This window comes from Poromitra crassiceps (assembly GCF_964638095.1).
Source record: "Poromitra crassiceps genome assembly, chromosome: 11".
NCBI classification, from domain to species: Eukaryota; Metazoa; Chordata; class Actinopteri; order Beryciformes; family Melamphaidae; genus Poromitra; species Poromitra crassiceps.
In genome coordinates, this window is record NC_139643.1 from 29,189,881 (window position 1) to 29,209,039 (window position 19,159).

At 41.7% G+C, this 19,159-nt stretch overlaps 2 protein-coding genes across 2 annotated transcripts; both read left to right on the forward strand.

The window, feature by feature from the left end:
• The first annotated feature begins 813 nt into the window (after positions 1-813).
• marcksl1b (MARCKS-like 1b) lies at positions 814-3,403 on the forward strand. Its single transcript, XM_083646752.1, has 2 exons — positions 814-1,090; positions 1,992-3,403. Exons 1-2 carry the CDS (start codon positions 1,004-1,006, stop codon positions 2,529-2,531), a joined length of 627 nt encoding a protein of 208 aa, XP_083502878.1. The 5' UTR covers positions 814-1,003; the 3' UTR covers positions 2,532-3,403.
• A 2,761-nt stretch (positions 3,404-6,164) lies between these two features.
• On the forward strand, positions 6,165-16,044 carry LOC310784535 (putative histone deacetylase 1-B). The gene is made up of 12 exons (XM_083645519.1): positions 6,165-6,264; positions 7,164-7,276; positions 8,259-8,376; positions 8,472-8,546; positions 10,383-10,521; positions 10,925-11,066; positions 11,187-11,279; positions 11,639-11,747; positions 12,317-12,697; positions 13,828-13,983; positions 14,758-14,803; positions 14,946-16,044. Exons 1-12 carry the CDS (start codon positions 6,216-6,218, stop codon positions 14,971-14,973), a joined length of 1,449 nt encoding a protein of 482 aa, XP_083501645.1. The 5' UTR covers positions 6,165-6,215; the 3' UTR covers positions 14,974-16,044.
• The last annotated feature ends 3,115 nt before the right edge of the window (positions 16,045-19,159 follow it).

Consider the following 19,159-nt stretch of genomic DNA (forward strand, 5'->3'; position numbering starts at 1 on the left):
GGAAACTGCACAGTCACATTTACTGACAACAAGGTATCAGTCACATAAGAGCGAAAATGTAGTTAACATATTAAAGTAAAAGTAGTGGTTTGGTCCATCTGAAGGATATTTTATTAAACAAGACATCATTAGATTATTAATACTGAAGCATCAGTGTGTAAGCAGCATGTAGCTGCTGGAGGTGGAGCTAGTTTCAACTAAATACAGTTAGCTATAGTTTAGTAGGGGTCAGGACCATCCAAAGGGTCACCAGATAAAACTGAGGGGATGTGAGATGATTAATGAGAGAGGAAAAAAGGGGGTAAAAGTTCTACACGACACATGACTGTTTTCAGTTTTTGGACTTTTTGCTCTAATCTTTGATTTTTGCTGAAATATTGAGTCATTTGAACATTTATTCAAATTAAACCATGTGAAAGTCAGATTTTTTTAACTTTGAACTTTTGAAATAATGTACATTTATAAGTTATTATTATTGTTATTGTTATTATTATCCCATAATATATCTTTGCCATTTTTCTTACTTTTTATATTATTATTATTATTATTAGTAGTAGTAGTAGTAATAATATAATAATAATAATAATTATTATTATTATTATTATTACCATAATAATAATAATAATAATAATAATAATAATAATAATAATAATAATAATAATAATAAACTCGGAGGTGATTGGTCGGTGCTCGGTCGACATGCCTAGACGGGACATTGATTGGCCAGCACTCAGCAGACCCCGCCCATGGGCGGTGCCTTGGACCTGGTCTATGTTGCGTTCAACCAGTGCTTAGTTTAGTGGGTCTCTCTCTACCAGGGTGACAGGTCCAACAACACGGAGGAAACGGAGGGAACTATCTCCTATTTGAAGAAAACCCATACTTTTACTCGTTTCACCGGTGGATGCTTAACTCGCCCTGGGTTTGGATTAACTTCAAGCCACTCTTTTTTTAGTTTTTCTTTTTAATTTGCTTTAGAAGAAAAAACAACTCACCGAAAACAATGGGATCCCAGGCATCCAAGGGAGATGTGGCCGTGGAGGCAAACGCTGCCGCCGCTGATGGTGCAGCTGTCAAAACCAACGGACAGGTAACAGTCCAATGACACTACTCATTCTCCAAAGCAGATAGATAGAAATGGCTCAAATGTACTTTAGACAAATTAAAACAATAGTTCCGCCTATTTAGTGACGTTAGTTCGGTTAAATTAGAATGTGGGGGCATTTGGGGGGCTTCTGTTCTCTCTGGTGATGGTGTGGCTCAAGCTGGACACGGCGGACACACGAAACTAAACATTTACCAGAGTGTTGGCGTTATTGATCTCGGATAAATGGTTAAATGCAAGTTAAAAATGAACACGTCGGTTGTTTTATTTCTTTTTGTGACAGGATAAATCCAAAGCCACCCACAACGTCTTTCATAGTGACATGCATGAAGGGGGAGGGGGGCAGTTTCAGGTTGGGCGCACGTAGGCAGCCTGCTACTAACGTTACCTACTTTGCAAATTGGGGATTTCCAAAACGTGTTATGTGTGAATTATATTTGGTCATAACCAGGCTAGTCGAGAACATTGTAAAATAACTGGATGACATTTACACGCATCGTGTTTTTCTTACATACATTTACTTCCATGTCTGGAATTTTAAAATCGTCTATTGTAATGTTCATCCATCGATGAGCTCCAGCCAGTCTTTGTTGAGCCGATGTCTGTCTGGTACCTCATCTGGTCCGTGTGGCGCTACCGCCGTCTGTCGCCTGATTGCGGTACTGCAAGGCGTCGCCTCTGAGCCAGGCTACACGGTGGTTAATTGATGAGCACGACGATGCTTTCCAAAGAAATGAAGAAACACACATCTCAAGTCGGGTTTTGTTCATGTCTAATGTTCATGTGCAGAGATGTGCAGAGGACAAGGCATGTATTTCTTTGTCAGAATGCTGTGCATCAGAGACACCCACGCTGATTTGTATTCCCCTCTCTCTCCGTTTTCCAGGAGAACGGCCATGTGAAGACCAACGGTGACGTCTCTGCAAAGACCGACGGGGATGCTGCTGCTACCAACGGCTCGGCTGACGCCACCAAGGAGCCCGAAGCCGGCGCGGGGGGCGACGCCATTGAGCCGGCGCCCGCTGCGGACGGCGAGGCGGCCAAACCGGAAGGCGAGGCCGCGGCCAAGGAGACCCCCAAGAAGAAGAAGAAGAAGTTCTCCCTGAAGAAGTCCTTCAACTTCAAGTTGAACCTGAAGAAGAGCAAGAAGAAGGAGGCTGTGAAAGAGGAGCCTGCGGCCGCCGCTGCTTCTGAGGAGAAGCCGGCCGAGAACGGAGCAGCCGCTGCCGAGGAGAAGAAGGAGGAGGTCAAGGAGGAGGCTCCCCCCGCCGCTGCCCAGGCCGAGGCCCCCAAGGCAGAGGAGGGCCAAGCTAAAGAGGAGACCCCCAAAGAGGAGGCCAAGGAGGCGGCTGCTCCGGCCCCAGAGGCCACGAAACCAACAGAGGAGAGCAGCTCGACCCCCGCTCCCTCTGAAAAGAAAGAGTGATTGTATCTTTAGCTCACAATGAACTGTGTGAACTGTTTTTAAAGAGAGAGCAAGAGAAAGAGAGAGAGAGAAAATTTAAGAGTATATATATATATTTATATATATGTGTATATGTATACATATGTATGGATATATGTATATGTAAATATATACACATGTATGTGAGAGACTCCTTCGACGTGCCACTTTTTGTCATGGTAACAAGACGACAGACTAGATTCACTAGATCACTTCCCTGGTTACTGCTCGACATCAGGACCTTGACTTTGAGTTTTAGGCTGTGGGCTGGTCGCTGTGTGGAAAATGGATTTTAATGGCTTGAGTGCGAGCTAATGACACCATGATGGACGGACGGATGGAGAAGGATGGAGTCGAAGCATCTCTTCCCTAAACACCGATCGAGATGCCTCCTTCCTAAAGGAATGAAGCTAGATAGGATACTAGGACACCACCACCACTTGAAATGACTGTTAAATAGAGAGAAAAAAAAAGAAATCAGATATTAAGAGACTTGCCAACTTTTTACATTCCTATATTTTAACCCAAATTTGAAGTATTTTGTGGTGTATTATAGAGAACCATCTTAAAGATTCAGAGAAGCTATGTCTTGTTTGTTTAAAGAAGAAAAAAAATTGACAATTTTGATTTTTACCTTACTATAAAAAGAAAAAGAACACTTAAGCTTGCTATGTTCACTGTTGCGGTTTGAAATGAAGCAGAGTTGTTTATCTGTCGTGTGTGAGCCTGAATCTGCTTTGTCTCTGTAAATACATTGGATTGATTTCTGTTCTTTATTTTGCTAATGTTGACAGATGTTACTGGTTTTATTGTAAAGTTGATAATGGTAAATAAATGTTGGTTACCTGCCCGTTTATGTGTCGTTATGGTTATTTACATCTTTAATTACATTTATTATCAAGTATCCTATGGTAAGAAGAAGACCTGAAGACCATTAGTCTTATTATAGGCTTCTATAGCACCCTAGAGCCACTAGCAGCAGTCTAGTAATGGCAGTGGATTTTAGTTCCTCCAATTATCTTGACACTTGAAACTAAAGAGACATCTTCTAATGGTCCACACTGAATTGACTCCATGACATTTTACATTGTATTGTATTATATTGTCTACACATTAGGTGGGTAAAGGTTAAATAAAAGCAATCTTAGGAGCTACATTATCCCATATTCAACACTAAAATATAATAATAAGTATCAGTAATTTTCATTAGGAAAGGCCTTTGCTAAAGACATAACAGTATATCACGTAACCCCAGGTAGTGTTACAGTGAGTGCATGGTAAGAAACCTGCACATCATAGTGGGGGAACACAAGTTTCCTAGCAATACAAATCAATGCATCTAAAACAATGGTTTTCAAAGTGGGGTCTGGGACGGGTTCCAGGGGGTTTCCAGCAAAAGAAACTGCACTATAATCAGATCCTTTAGTAGTAAGACAATGACATAATGACTATTTTGGTCATGGTTTTCATACACTTCATGTAATAAAACATCTAAAAGGAAAAAATCTGATCAGATGGGGGACCCTGGGACAAAATGTTATCAAATGGGGGTACATGATCTGATTTGTGTCAGTTTAGGGGTCCTTGACATGAAGAAGTTTGAGAAGCACTGATCTAAAGCACCAAGCACATCAAAAAAGCCGTGGTGAGTTTTATTCTACTCACCCAGGTAATTAGTGGATGGATTGGCCCTCGCCCCAGTCTAGCTTCAAACAAAGATGAGAAACGTGTAAGATGCTCCACCAGCTGAGTGTGCAGGCATAAGGTCAGTATACACAAGCGCAGCTCAATTTGATACACTTAGAATTTTGACAGCGCCAGATTGTTGTACATGGCACTCCTTCGACAATCAGATGCTCAGTTTTTGTTCGCTGACAGGAGAAGCAGCCAAGTGTTTCAAGCTGATTAGTTTTCAGATCATTGAACACACCAGCACCATAATGTCACATGTAACGACCCCTGGTCCTCCATTAGCCTGGTGGCCCTGATGTCAGCACAGAGTGGGGTCCATTTGAAGTCGAGTGGCGCCCTGCACATGGCTCACTGAGCCCTAGCACAGTTAGTCCTGATCTGGTTGAAATGACCTAGTTCACATGGTGATATGATGAGTTGCGATCAGGGCTATATTTAGACCCCCGCCTTCAAACAATTATGAATTATTTAAACCAGGCTGTAGCTCTTTGCCTCTTGCTGCAGATGCATTTGTTCTACTTGTACAATAGATTTGATGCATTAACGGTCCTCAGTTGCAGGCAAAATCAGCACAAGACAGGTCTAAATTGTAGATATCTTCCACAAATCACTTTCAATGACAGTAGGTACGCTGTGTAACCTATGGTCTCTCCTGTATAGTTAGCAGTCTGGACTGGAGTTTTTGTTTTATTCTCTATATACTATTGTTTTTGCATTGTAATATATACTTACCATATTGCTATTACCTATGTAGACTATAGGCTACATGAGCTTTAGCATCTTGGCTGTTGTTCAGATCAGAGGCGCTTCATTCCTCACTCAGCCAAAAGGGTCTCCAGAGATTTGAAAGCGGTGTCAAACACAACTGAGTTTAGAGCGTCACCCTGTGGCCATTACATGAAATGCCACAAAGCTGATCAGCATGCAGTTTAAAACCGTTTGCCTAATCCAGTCCAGTATTTCTTACAGTAAGAGGTTGGAATGATGACTATGCCTGCAATATGCATGATCAGCTTCATTTGTGTAAGACAGGACAATAGGCCCTTTTCACAGCAACCGTTTTGAGGTGGTAAAGCAGGAAGTAAAGCAGGTGTAACCAACAACATTAATGGGGGCACTGGCAATGACACCTAAAGGGAATGGAACCATCATTAATGGTATTTTTACACCTGCTTTACTTCTGTTTGTTTAATGTAGCCTAGTCTGTGTTGTCTAGTTATTTGCCCTTAATAGTTTTAGTTCATAAATGATTGTTTTAATTTGGTGTATGACTCATCTTTTGTTAGGCTACTTACTTGAATAGGTCGGTAAATTGAGGTGGACCACCTTAGACCTTTTTGGGCCTAAATGATATCATAGTAAGTGGTATCAAACTGATTTATGCTACTAATTTTGAGTTTATAAGAAGAAGGACAAAATAGTGGTTTGCAGGGTGGTGCAGATGAGTGCATAGGAACTGGGCCAGATAGATTCTCCATGGAAGACTGCTGCAGACCACCACACAACCACAGTGTCCTGTCCTGTCCTGACCTGACTGTGGCAAGGAGGTTCTAGCAAGAGAAAATACTCCCTATATTGGATCTATCAAAGTAGCCTATCTCATTAACTGATTTGTGTAGGCTACTGGTGGATCAATGTATTTTGGTGATCACAAACGGGAGATAACAGGACCTTTGTATCACAACATCAATGAATTAATAAAAACCTAGCATCTGTGTCCACACCTCACCTGACCTGACTGTCCACACTGCCAGACACACAGACACACAGACAGAAACACACACACACTTGTCTGGCTCATGGTCTGGCTCTCTCTCTGCAGTAGTCTGTACGGCCATTGGTTTACAATCCAGGCGCCTCCCAGCCGGGCCGTGCGCAGCTTCTGTGATTGGTCGACAGAAGCTCAGCACAAGTTCCCTTCCCCGGTGCGCCAGGAACCGGTGGGCACGGACAGTGTGGGATAATTGGTGTAAAATGGCGCTGTCTCAAGGAACAAAGAAGAAAGTTTGCTATTATTATGACGGTAAATATACGAGCTATGCGCTTCGGTTTCTCAAATGGATGTCGTGGCATCAAAGTCGAGGAGATGTTTATGGAAAATCACATGTATTCCTTTTACAAACCAGTGCCGAACGGCTAATGCTAGCTAGCTAGCAAGTGTAGCGAGCTAACGTTAGCTTGCTCGTTTGGTAACTACCCAGTGCTGCTTGCTAGTAATGTTAGCCGTTAGCTTGCAGTATTCTACAGTGTTCCTCTCGGATACTGGCTAACCAATCATCAGATACACTCTTGCAATAAATTTAAATATTTGACTTGATTTGTGAGTGTGCGTGTAGCTAATTTGCTAATTTTGGTATTAGCCAGCCATCTAGCCCAGCGAGCTGCAGCTAATATCGCTTACGTTATGTTCCATAACTTGCTAACAACTTCCTCCTAGAAGTGGTGACTGATTCTGGGGTTGCACGATTTATTATCTGGCAAAAGTTGTACTGTAGACGAAAATAGTACTTTTTAAGGCATTTTATGAACCGTTACCGTGAGTTAAATCGAGGATGCTCCGCCAAACTACACTTGAGGAGTTGTTTGACATTGATTGATTGCCCCTCTCCCCCTCCCCCCTCCACAGTGTATTTTGACAGTGTGGGATAAAGAGTGGAACAATTTCTAAAAGTTGAAATGTCACTGACATATTCTGAATGGGCTGTAATTGAAGAGTGACTCTGCTGGCTGCCTGGCTCACAACTATTTTTGAAAAATGTCTTAAAATAAATAGTGCACTTGCAATTGCATGAAATCGCCAGAATTCATAGAATCTGTTTGCTTGAACTCCATAAAAGAGAAACAGAACATATTGGTGCTAGTTGTTTCTGTTAGTATTTGCTGCTGTGAAACTCAACCCTTGACGTCCCTTTTCTGTCCAAGGTGATGTGGGGAACTACTACTATGGCCAGGGCCATCCCATGAAACCCCACAGGATACGCATGACACACAACCTGCTCCTGAACTATGGACTGTACAGGAAAATGGAGATCTATGTGAGTTGTACCACCACATAAAGTCAAGACCCTATTGCAGTGCCACATGCCAAAAAAGTTTAATTCAACTGTTATTATTTCTATGACTGAATGGCTAATCAACATATTTGCATGAATATTCAGATATACTTTTTGGAGAGACTGAATGAGAGGTTTAATTTTTAGGCATAGCAAGTTTGAGGTTTTATATACCCAAATAATCATACAGTATAGTAATGCTGACAGGCCAGGAACTGTATCCATATCCCCAGAACACCTGGGTTATCAGTGGAGCAACTCTGGCGCTGTCACATGATCACAGATTCAAATAAAACCCAGCTCTCTAACAATGCAGGGGAACTAAGACTTGAATTTGTGATGTGGTCAAGATGTAACCATCTGTTGATGCTTAATTTAAAATGAAATCGGAAAGATGCTAAAAGAGACTGAAAGCACCCAGATTTTTGGGAGTCATCGTACATTCTCAGGGCTGCAACAAGAAACCAACTTTTCTTGTAATACTTCAGCATAGATGCTCAATCAAATTGAATGAACATCAAAAATGGTCATTGCACAACTGTTTCAACATTTGAAAGGCCTTGCATTTCTTCTATTATTCATGTCTTGTTACTCATGTTCATTTGATTTTGGCATTTTAATGCCTTTATACATATTATTTCAGGTTTACTGAACTTAAAGGCGAGATGTTTTTGTAAATCGCAATAGATGGCAGGACAGAATCACAATGCTTAAGGTTTTGCACGACTTTAAAAGTGCAATATTTGTATATTGTGATAATGCGTGGTGATTCCCACTGCTAGTGATGAGTTGTTGTAGTTAGTTTCTTGCTGTGAGTTCATATGCACTGATGCATGCACTGAGAAATGAAAGGTCAAAGTTGTGTTGTAGGGTGAAGCTTTCAGATTGGACACGCACAGTGCAGATTGACATGCAAGTGGACGCCTTCTCTTACCTCCCCATTACTTTTTCTGTCCGTTTCCAGAGACCGCACAAGGCCAACGGCGAGGAGATGACCAAGTACCACAGTGACGACTACATCAAGTTCCTGCGGTCCATCCGACCAGACAACATGTCTGAGTACAGCAAACAGATGCAGAGATGTGAGCGTCTGCTTTTCTCTGAGTGGCCAGTGAACTGAACTGTTGTCGCTGTCCGGTTATATTGAACCTCTCTGTCCTGTGCTTTTTCCTCACAGTCAACGTCGGAGAGGACTGTCCCGTGTTCGACGGCCTGTTTGAGTTTTGCCAGCTCTCAACAGGTGGCTCTGTCGGTAAGTTATTCCACCCACACCTCCTACTTTTCAAAGGCCTAGAAAGCCTCCAGGTGAGTGTGGAACCTTGTATGAATATTTCCTAATTAATGGTCTCGTTAGATAGGATCACCGCCGGTTATGTTGAATATATTCTTATTATGGTGGGACAGTAGGCACCTCAAGTGCCTCCTCTTTACATCCAGAATTTAGACAAATCAGAAATGTTACTATTTAGCCACATTATTGCTATACAGTACATTAGAGTTGAAACAAACTCATCAGCTAATATAAACCCAGCTGACAGGGATTTACGAGGCGTTTTTGATGCTGACCCTACATTGAATGTTCAGGTAAAGAGAGTTGTAGTCCTGTCTTGTACAGTTAAGAAGTATCTTCAAAATAAAGTTTTTATGATTCAGCAATCTGGAGAAAGGCACTTGCACTTTTATTTGCTCTTGCACAGCTTAGACAGCTACAGCTCTCTTTATCCCTGCGTAAAACAAAGCCAATGCCTCCAGTTTTGACACAAAACAACAGCTAGGATTTGAACTGACCAGGAAACCACTTTGTCCCAAAAGAGTGAACACAGGAATGAGTCCTAAAACCCACAAGTTAGCAAGTTCCCTCGTCTGGAAGTAGATGTGATTTTTGTATGGACATTTTGGTTAAATGCCTGAAATCAGGTCTGTGATTAACACAAGTTTATGAAACTGAAACCTTTGTGTTCAGCAAGATAATCTTCGCAAATCTTTTTATTATTTTTGAAGCGTTTTCTGGTGATCGCGATCTTTGGCGATCACATTTACGCATCAAAAATCACCCCTCTTCTTGTCTCGATAAAATTAGTCGCTAAAGTCCTCCCCTATTTGGTGCTGTCTGCATGCCATTGCTAATGTGGAACCAATGACCTCATTTGGATCAACAAACAAAAGCCAGTCAAGCCGACAGTGCATCTGTTGATTCTGTTTTGTTTTTTTGTTTTGTTTTGATCGATAATTAAAAAAAAATCCTCTGATTTTAAATAAAATACACAAGACAGAGACAGAGAAATTAACAGACCTGTCATCCCATAATCCAAAACCACCAAATGATACACTATAAATGTAGACAAAGGAGGGACTGGATCAATAGATTTGCAATAGTGTTGAAACGTTATTCACCTGTTTGCACAATTAACAGCTGCAAATCTATCGGTGTGCTCCAGTCCCTCCTTTGTCTCCTTGTTTGCTGTCCTTTTAACCTGAGAAGCACCTGATTCAGCTGCATTTTGCTGGAGCTACATGGAGAACTATTTTTCCCCCCCCACATTATAAATGTGTTCAGAGGTCTTATCTCACACCTCTAAGATTACAACAAATGAAAATGAGATAATCCATATTGTGACATCTGTCCACACAATGCCATTGGTACTTTCCTTCATATGGTTTGGCAGTGCCCGGAAGGTAATCCATTTTGGGAACGTTTCAACCATCATGTCCGGTATTCTGGGAAGAGCCGTCCCTCACTCACAGTGCTTTGCACGTCCTCCTTGGAGCCAACTATAAATGATAGGCAGATTAGGCACCTCTTGTCGACTGGTCTCACAGCTGCTAATAGGATGGTAGCTTGTTGATGGAAAAACCACCACATGCACTGTTGATGAGGGAACGGCTCTCCTCTTACCAGGGCATTGCACAGTTGGAGCTTTCTATGGCACGATTGCACTGTGCCAAGACACAGAATATTGTCTGCTGGTCAAACATAATTAAATAGCAACAAATCTGTGTTTTAGTATAAATATTTATGCCTGCTGAGACGCTGGGTCCTGGATAAAATAATTGATCATCTGTTGATTGTGTTGATCCTGTCCCTCAGCCGGGGCCGTGAAGCTGAACAAGCAGCAGACAGACATCGCCATCAACTGGGCCGGCGGACTCCACCACGCCAAGAAGTCTGAGGCCTCGGGTTTCTGCTACGTCAACGACATCGTCCTGGCCATCCTGGAGCTGCTCAAGTAAGAGTTCAGCCTCACCGCTCTCTTCTCTCTCTGTTTCTCTCCATGCTGTTAGGCTTTTACTTCAGGTTCCTTTGGCCCCTTTCCACCTGGCCTTAGCGCAAGTCTTGTCAGATCTGGATTGTGTCTAGATGTTGGTTAGCTGGATTACATTTATACACAGGCAGTGAAATAAATGGTCTACAACACGTCGAAATCAGATTTCTCCACGCCAAAGTGCCGATTACTGCGTACGCGATTCAATCAATGAAAAAACAAGCTGCCTGGAACCGGTTTGATGTGGCATGCGTATCCTGGTTTATTTTAACGCCCATCCTGCTTGTCTGCCACAATTTATTTTGTGCTGATCTTGTTGTTGGTCTCTTCTTAAGATGTCGTTAACTGACTTCTGACTTCTCTCTAGGTACCACCAGAGGGTGTTGTACATAGATATTGATATCCACCACGGTGATGGAGTGGAGGAGGCCTTCTACACCACAGACAGGGTCATGACTGTCTCTTTCCACAAGTATGGAGAGTACTTCCCCGGCACCGGAGACTTGAGGGTTAGTTGTTTGTGTTGTGTGTGTGTGTGTGTGTGACGTGTGTATCCCCATGTTCCTGCTAAAGACTGTTGCTGTATATTGTGTGTGTGTGTGTGTGACACATATCTCCAATGTGTGCAGGACATTGGAGCAGGAAAGGGCAAGTACTATGCAGTGAACTACCCTCTGAGGGACGGCATCGATGATGAGTCCTATGAAGCCATCTTCAAACCTGTAAGTCCACTTTTATCACCAAGCACCATGTAATGAGCCTAAGTCCCCTCTGAATAACCGTCTTAACATGTGTGTTTGTGTCGGTTAGATCAGGGCTAAGGTGATATAACGTGTGTGTTTGTGTCAGTTAGATCATGGCTAAGGTGATATAACGCGTGTGTTTGTCTGTTAGATCATGGCTAAGGTGATATAACACGTGTGTTTGTGTCTGTTAGATCATGACTCTTAACGCTTGCGCTTGTGTCTGTTAGATCATGGCTCTTAACGTGTGTGTTTGTGTCTGTTAGATCATGACTCTTAATGTGTGTGTTTGTGTCTGTTAGATCATGGCTCTTAACGCTTGTGTTTGTGTCTGTTAGATCATGGCTAAGGTGATGGAGATGTACCAGCCGAGCGCTGTGGTGCTCCAATGCGGAGCTGACTCTCTTTCTGGAGACAGACTGGGCTGCTTCAACCTCACCATCAAGGGTATAGACGTAACTATAATGTATCAATATTATATCGATATTGTGGTATGAGACTAGATATCATCTTAGATTTTGGATATCGTAATATCGTGATATGACGTGTTGTCTTTTCCTGATTTTAAAGGTTGCATTTTCTGAACTTACCAGACTGTTCTAGCTGTTCTATTATTTGTTTTTACCCACTTAGTCATTATATCCATATTACTGATGATGATTACTTATCAAAAATCTCATTGTGTAAATATTTTGTGAAAGCAAAAATGGTCCCGACAGTATTGTCACAATATCGATATTGAGATATTTGGTCATTTAAAAAAAAAGAATTGTCCATATCGCCAGCCCTAGGACTTGCAAACCCGAGTAACTTTCAAAATAATCTTAAAAACCAACATGAAAAAGAATTGTGATAAGATCATGGATTGTGATCCTGCCTCAAACAAATTGTGATATATTGTTGCCATATCGCCCACCCTGAGATGCAACTCACATTCTTCCAACAATACCCAAAGCATTTCTGTAGTAGCAGGGATTATACAGGGGTAATGAATGTGTGTGTGTGGTGTGTTTTAGGCCACGCCAAGTGTGTGGAGTACATGAAAAGCTTCAACCTCCCCCTGCTGATGCTGGGCGGCGGAGGCTACACCATCCGCAACGTGGCGCGCTGCTGGACCTACGAGACGGCCGTGGCCCTGGACTGCTGCATCCCCAACGAGCTGCCCTACAACGATTACTTTGAGTACTTTGGCCCCGACTTCAAGCTGCACATCAGCCCGTCCAACATGACCAACCAGAACACCAACGAGTACCTGGAGAAGATCAAGCAGCGTCTGTTCGAGAACCTGCGCATGCTGCCCCACGCCCCGGGCGTCCAGATGCAGGCGATTCCCGAGGACGCCCCACACCCAGACAGCGCGGACGAGGACGAAGAGGACCCCGACAAACGCATCTCGAGTAAGAGACGTTCACGGGTGTATGGGTATCTATTTAGACGGGTTCATACTCAATGGTGATTCACATTGTGGATTTCTTTTATCCCTTTCAAACTCAAATAGTGTTGAGAGCTGGAGGCAAACTACTCTGGGTGATGTGGAAGTTCAGTGCATATTTTTATTTTGAAAATGCTGTGTTCATGCCATGTCATTACATACGTTTTGATAACGGTATAAAGTGACCACAGGATATCCCTCCTGTGTAGAGCACTTGGTTTGAATTGAATTCCTGCACAGGATAGACCCAGATCAGTAACGTCACAGTGTCCTGAGACGGACACTTTTGGTGCTATTGTCCTAACTCAGACAGCTTCAGTTCTGTTGCTGTTATACATGGCCCTGAGTCAGACACCCTGCCTCCAGTCCATACTAATGTCAACAATGCAGTTAAGGCATTAGCAAACGATTGTTGAACGTCGCCAAAGTTTGGCCAAACCTATGGCTTCTCTCACACAAATAATTGGACATTTAAGTGTCCCTGTATTCATATGAAATTTGACGTGTAGATTATTAGGCATGTCTAAATCCCATAACACTAGCTGGCGTTGGCTGAAATTAAATTCCCCACGAAAAGCCTGTACAATGCATCTGAATCAGGACACTGTTCCACTCTATCTAATATTCCCATCTTGTGTGTGTGAAATAGTCCTACTGATCCAAAGCGTGTGAGGTGCACCTGTAGTCACACATGATATTTAAAGCACAGTAACGTCTCACTCTGAAAAGCCACAGCTGCTGTTATTTCAGAGAAGGTACAACAGGGACACCAAAAGAAAAGGTTAGTTTCCATTCGAGAATTAGTCTCTTTGAAATGTCAAATTAAAAATTTAAATAAATTACAGTGGGGGGAATCACACAGTCTGTGACCAGTGTCATTTTGATCACTTCTGCAATAAATATGTATTCAAATAAATGGCATCATATCTGTTTGAGGGCACTGTCCAGCTAATGTCTGCTCAATATAATGGTCAACATTGTCTGCCTGTCCCTGCTGTGTAAGGAGTATTATGGAACCATTGTCCTTGTCTCGTGTTTGTACAGCACACTCTTGTGAAGACAGTGGGTGTGATGATGTGTTGTTTTGCGTTTCAGTCCGGGCCCACGACAAGAGGATAGCCTGCGAGGAGGAGTTCTCCGACTCGGAGGACGAGGCGGAGGGCCAGGGAGGAGGCCGCAGGAACCCAGCCAACCACAAGAGGGCCAAACGAGTGAAGAAGGAGGACGAGAAGGAACCAGAGGAAAAGAAAGGTGAGGACTCCGAAGTTACACTGGCCTTCACACACTCCCAAACACACTGGGGTTGGCTATTGTTTGGATTTAACCGTTCTGATTTCGATTATCGGTTCAGGTTCTTAACGATTTCTCAATTCCCCACTCTTTGAGGGGCGGCGTCAAAACAGGTCACATGCTTATTTTTAAAGCACTAGTGGAATATCCGTGCACTGCAGTGTATGGAGTGTGATGTGTGTTGCGCCCCCGTGTGACCGTGGAGGCTGTGCAGCCATTGCGCAGCATCGCAAATTAGGACGTGTTTACCTAATTAAAAAATCCGGCTCCGTTAGGTCATCCGCAGGGGCGCGATCACATGTAAAATGGCATAGCTATGGCCGAACACAATTTCTACACACACACACACACACACACACACACACACACACACACACACACACACACACACACACAGACTTTGCATTCTTATTAGATTACACTAGCCCTATTCAGTCATATTAATATTATCATAACATTGCTGCTTGTTATTAACTTTTGTAAACATCAACAGTCTATAATTTTTTGTATACAATTTTAAATGAACAATTTATGTAGCGGTCTGTGTCCACCACTATATGTTTGGGTAGGAACTCAGATGTCAAGTAGTTCTGCACGCAAAATTAGTTTATGAATCAATAAGCAGATACCTTTTAGATCTCTTTGGGGTTTAGATAATCCTTTGGGGTAATAATTTTGGATGCCCATCCCTAAAAGACACAGTGAAATACTCCTTCCTGTTTCTTTGCTTCCCAGAAGTCAAAGAGGAGGAGAAAGAGGAAGAGAAGATGGACACGTCAGGGTAAGAGAAACAACTACTCATGTCGTTTTAGAAGATCAAAACATAGGAAATGACATGAAAACTGTAGTTGTAGAATATCAAAACATAATAAATGGCATTATGGAAACTGTACTGTATTATAACTGATGTTTCTGTGTTTCAGACCAAAAGAAGAGGTGAAGACAACTTGAAGTCTCCCGTGGGGAAAAATGAATGGTTCTACCGTTGTCCAGAAACCCCACTGATTCCTAGATTCTCGTACTGCAATGATAAAAGGACCGACTTATTTTCTACTCCAGTTTTAAATATGTTATTATGTTGTTACTGGCGAACCTGGTTTACATAGTATTTTGCATTTGTTTTTAAGCTCTTTGGAGCTCCACGTGGGCGGGCCTTGCCAGATTGGACAGTGCAGTAAGTGCCAGAAAGTTGGGAGAACCACAGCAAAGTATTTGAACATCAATTTACCCCACTACTCTGATTGGAAACCTCGCTTGGCACTTTCTCTATTGTGCTGACCCGGTAAACCCCACCCGCCCGAAGCTCCGCACAGTTTAAAACGAGCGCTTACGAATCCTTTTCAGTTGCTGTGTGAGCCAGGTCTGCTCGGTGAGAAGAAACGCACCCAGAGTGTTACTGTACCTATCATGGCATTTCAGATGCAAAAAGGCAAGACGTGTTTGTTGGACTCGAGCTACGGGGCTCACTCTACCTGCAGAGATGTGGTTGATTTCCCAGTCACATGCAAAAAGGCTCTTCTTAGTTTTTAAACATCTATTTATGATACTGTTAGAATAACCAGCATCTGACAAACTGTTAGGCTTGTGTTAATTTATCAGTAACTGCATGTTTAGAATGTCCTTGCCTTTCGCATGTACATATTAAACTCCTTTTTGCCCACGCAGTCCGTCACTTTGCAGACAGTCCCTTGATCTCTGTTTAGTAAGTTATTTTAAGTCATGAATACACATACAGTTCCTTTGGCCTGTCTTCCTATGAATATCTGGTCAGCCCCCCCCAACCCTATTTTTCTTCTTGCATTGTTTGTATGTGTAGGTATGAATGGGTTTGTACCTCCTCAGAGGCTGATGTGGGGGTGCAAGTGACTTGTTTTAGATCTTTTGTACCATTATACATCAAGGTGGAGTGAGCTGCTAAATAGCCCTCCACATGTGGTTGTTTGGAGTTCTATCCTTGTGAAATGTGCATTATCATAACTGACTTTGTTATAAAAAATGAAATAAAACTGCTCCAAAAGTGCATTTCCCTGCCTGTTCCGTCACCCTATTCAATAACATTGATCCAAGGTTGCATCGATCAGTGAGTGGCCTTCTGCCTGAAATTGGAAAAACATTCTTAACAAACCCTTTGTCTAGTGGCATACCCTCTTCCACCAGTGAAACCACGTGACTTCGGACCCCTTCATAATTGGCTTCCTAGTTAAGCAATTCCAGAGGTTTTTTATGAAAACAGTAGGTAGGTATTACAATGGTGATTAGGGTTTCCTGGAAGCGATATTTCCCCCCCCCCCCCCCCATGATGGCGAAGGCATGACCCACGCCTCTGCCTCTGGCTGACTGTACTCTGCTGCTCCCACCTTCTTTCCAGGCGAGCCAGAAGTATCTCAAACGTGAGCAGCAGGTGCAAAATAATCATTAAATCATCAAGAAAAGTTATAAATACTTAGAATACTTATACGTATATGCCCCTAACCTCTCTCCTTATACTTTGGGAACTTATATGCCCCTAACCCTTATTAACTGTAAGTAGTTATTTGTGTAAAATACACTGTTCTCCCCCCCTGACCTCTGCAGAGACATGAGGTGAGGGTTATGAGACAGAAAACCACAGAGAGCTGAAATTTTGCTGACATCGGGAGTGTGTCCTGTGCTGCTGCTGGCTGCCGCTAGGCGTAAAAAAAACCTTTTGAAAAACTGCTCTAGACTCAGTATATGACATGTCTGGATCTCTTTGCAGTCTGTCCACAGTGTCCATTTCTGTGGATCTGTAAGAGGAGGCGCTACGCTGGTGATGTTAAAGACAGGGCAGTGCTGTAATATGTCTCCTCCATCGGGAATCGAACAAACAGTCTACCTGTCAGAGACAGTGACTCAGCCGACTGAGCTATAAGCTGTTGGGAGTTAAGCTTCTGATTTCTACACACTGTATTCACACACACTGACAATAACCGAGCATAAAGAGTGAGATTGACACACAGTGTCTATCTCTATCACATCTATATCCCATAGAGATAAACACAGTGTCTATCTCTATCACATCTATATCCCATAGAGATAAACACACTGTCTATCTCTATCACATCTATATCCCATAGAGATAAACACAGTGTCTATCTCTATCACATCTATATTCCATAGAGATAAACACAGTGTCTATCTCTATCACATATATATCCCATAGAGATAAACACACTGTATCTCTATCACATCTATATTCCATAGAGATAAACACAGTGTCTATCTCTATCACATCTATATCCCATAGAGATAAACACAGTGTCTATCTCTATCACATATATATCCCATAGAGATAAACACAGTGTCTATCTCTATCACATCTATATCCCATAGAGATAAACACAGTGTCTATCTCTATCACATCTATATTCCATAGAGATAAACACAGTGTCTATCTCTATCACATCTATATCCCATAGAGATAAACACAGTGTCTATCTCTATCACATCTATATCCCATAGAGATAAACACAGTGTCTATCTCTATCACATCTATATTCCATAGAGATAAACACAGTGTCTATCTCTATCACATATATATCCCATAGAGATAAACACAGTGTCTATCTCTATCACATCTATATCCCATAGAGATAAACACAGTGTCTATCTCTATCACATCTATATTCCATAGAGATAAACACAGTGTCTATCTCTATCACATCTATATCCCATAGAGATAAACACAGTGTCTATCTCTATCACATCTATATCCCATAGAGATAAACACAGTGTCTATCTCTATCACATCTATATTCCATAGAGATAAACACAGTGTCTATCTCTATCACATCTATATTCCAGAGATAAACACACTGTATCTCTATCACATCTATATTCCATAGAGATAAACACACTGTATCTCTATCACATCTATATCCCATAGAGATAAACACAGTGTCTATCTCTATCACATCTATATCCCATAGAGATAAACACAGTGTCTATCTCTATCACATCTATATTCCAGAGATAAACACACTGTATCTCTATCACATCTATATTCCATAGAGATAAACACACTGTCTATCTCTATCACATCTATATTCCATAGATAAACACACTGTCTATCTCTATCACATCTATATTCCATAGAGATAAACACAGTGTCTATCTCTATCACATCTATATCCCATAAACACAGTGTCTATCTCTATCACATCTATATCCCATAGAGATAAACACACTGTCTATCTATCACATCTATATCACATAGAGATAAACACACTGTCTATCTCTATCACATCTATATTCCATAGAGATAAACACACTGTCTATCTCTATCACATCTATATCCCATAGAGATAAACACACTGTCTATCTCTATCACATCTATATTCCATAGAGATAAACACAGTGTCTATCTCTATCACATCTATATTCCATAGAGATAAACACACTGTCTATCTATCACATCTATATCACATAGAGATAAACACACTGTCTATCTCTATCACATCTATATCCCATAGAGATAAACACACTGTCTATCTCTATCACATCTATATTCCATAGAGATAAACACAGTGTCTATCTCTATCACATCTATATCCCATAGAGATAAACACACTGTCTATCTCTATCACATCTATATCCCATAGAGATAAACACAGTGTCTATCTCTATCACATCTATATCCCATAGAGATAAACACACTGTCTATCTCTATCACATCTATATCCCATAGAGATAAACACACTGTCTATCTCTATCACATCTATATTCCATAGAGATAAACACAGTGTCTATCTCTATCACATCTATATCCCATAGAGATAAACACACTGTCTATCTCTATCACATCTATATCCCATAGAGATAAACACAGTGTCTATCTCTATCACATCTATATCCCATAGAGATAAACACACTGTCTATCTCTATCACATCTATATTCCATAGAGATAAACACAGTGTCTATCTCTATCACATCTATATTCCATAGAGATAAACACAGTGTCTATCTCTATCCCATCTATATCCCATAGAGATAAACACAGTGTCTATCTCTATCACATCTATATCCCATAGAGATAAACACAGTGTCTATCTCTATCACATCTATATCCCATAGAGATAAACAGTGTCTATCTCTATCACATCTATATTCCATAGAGAT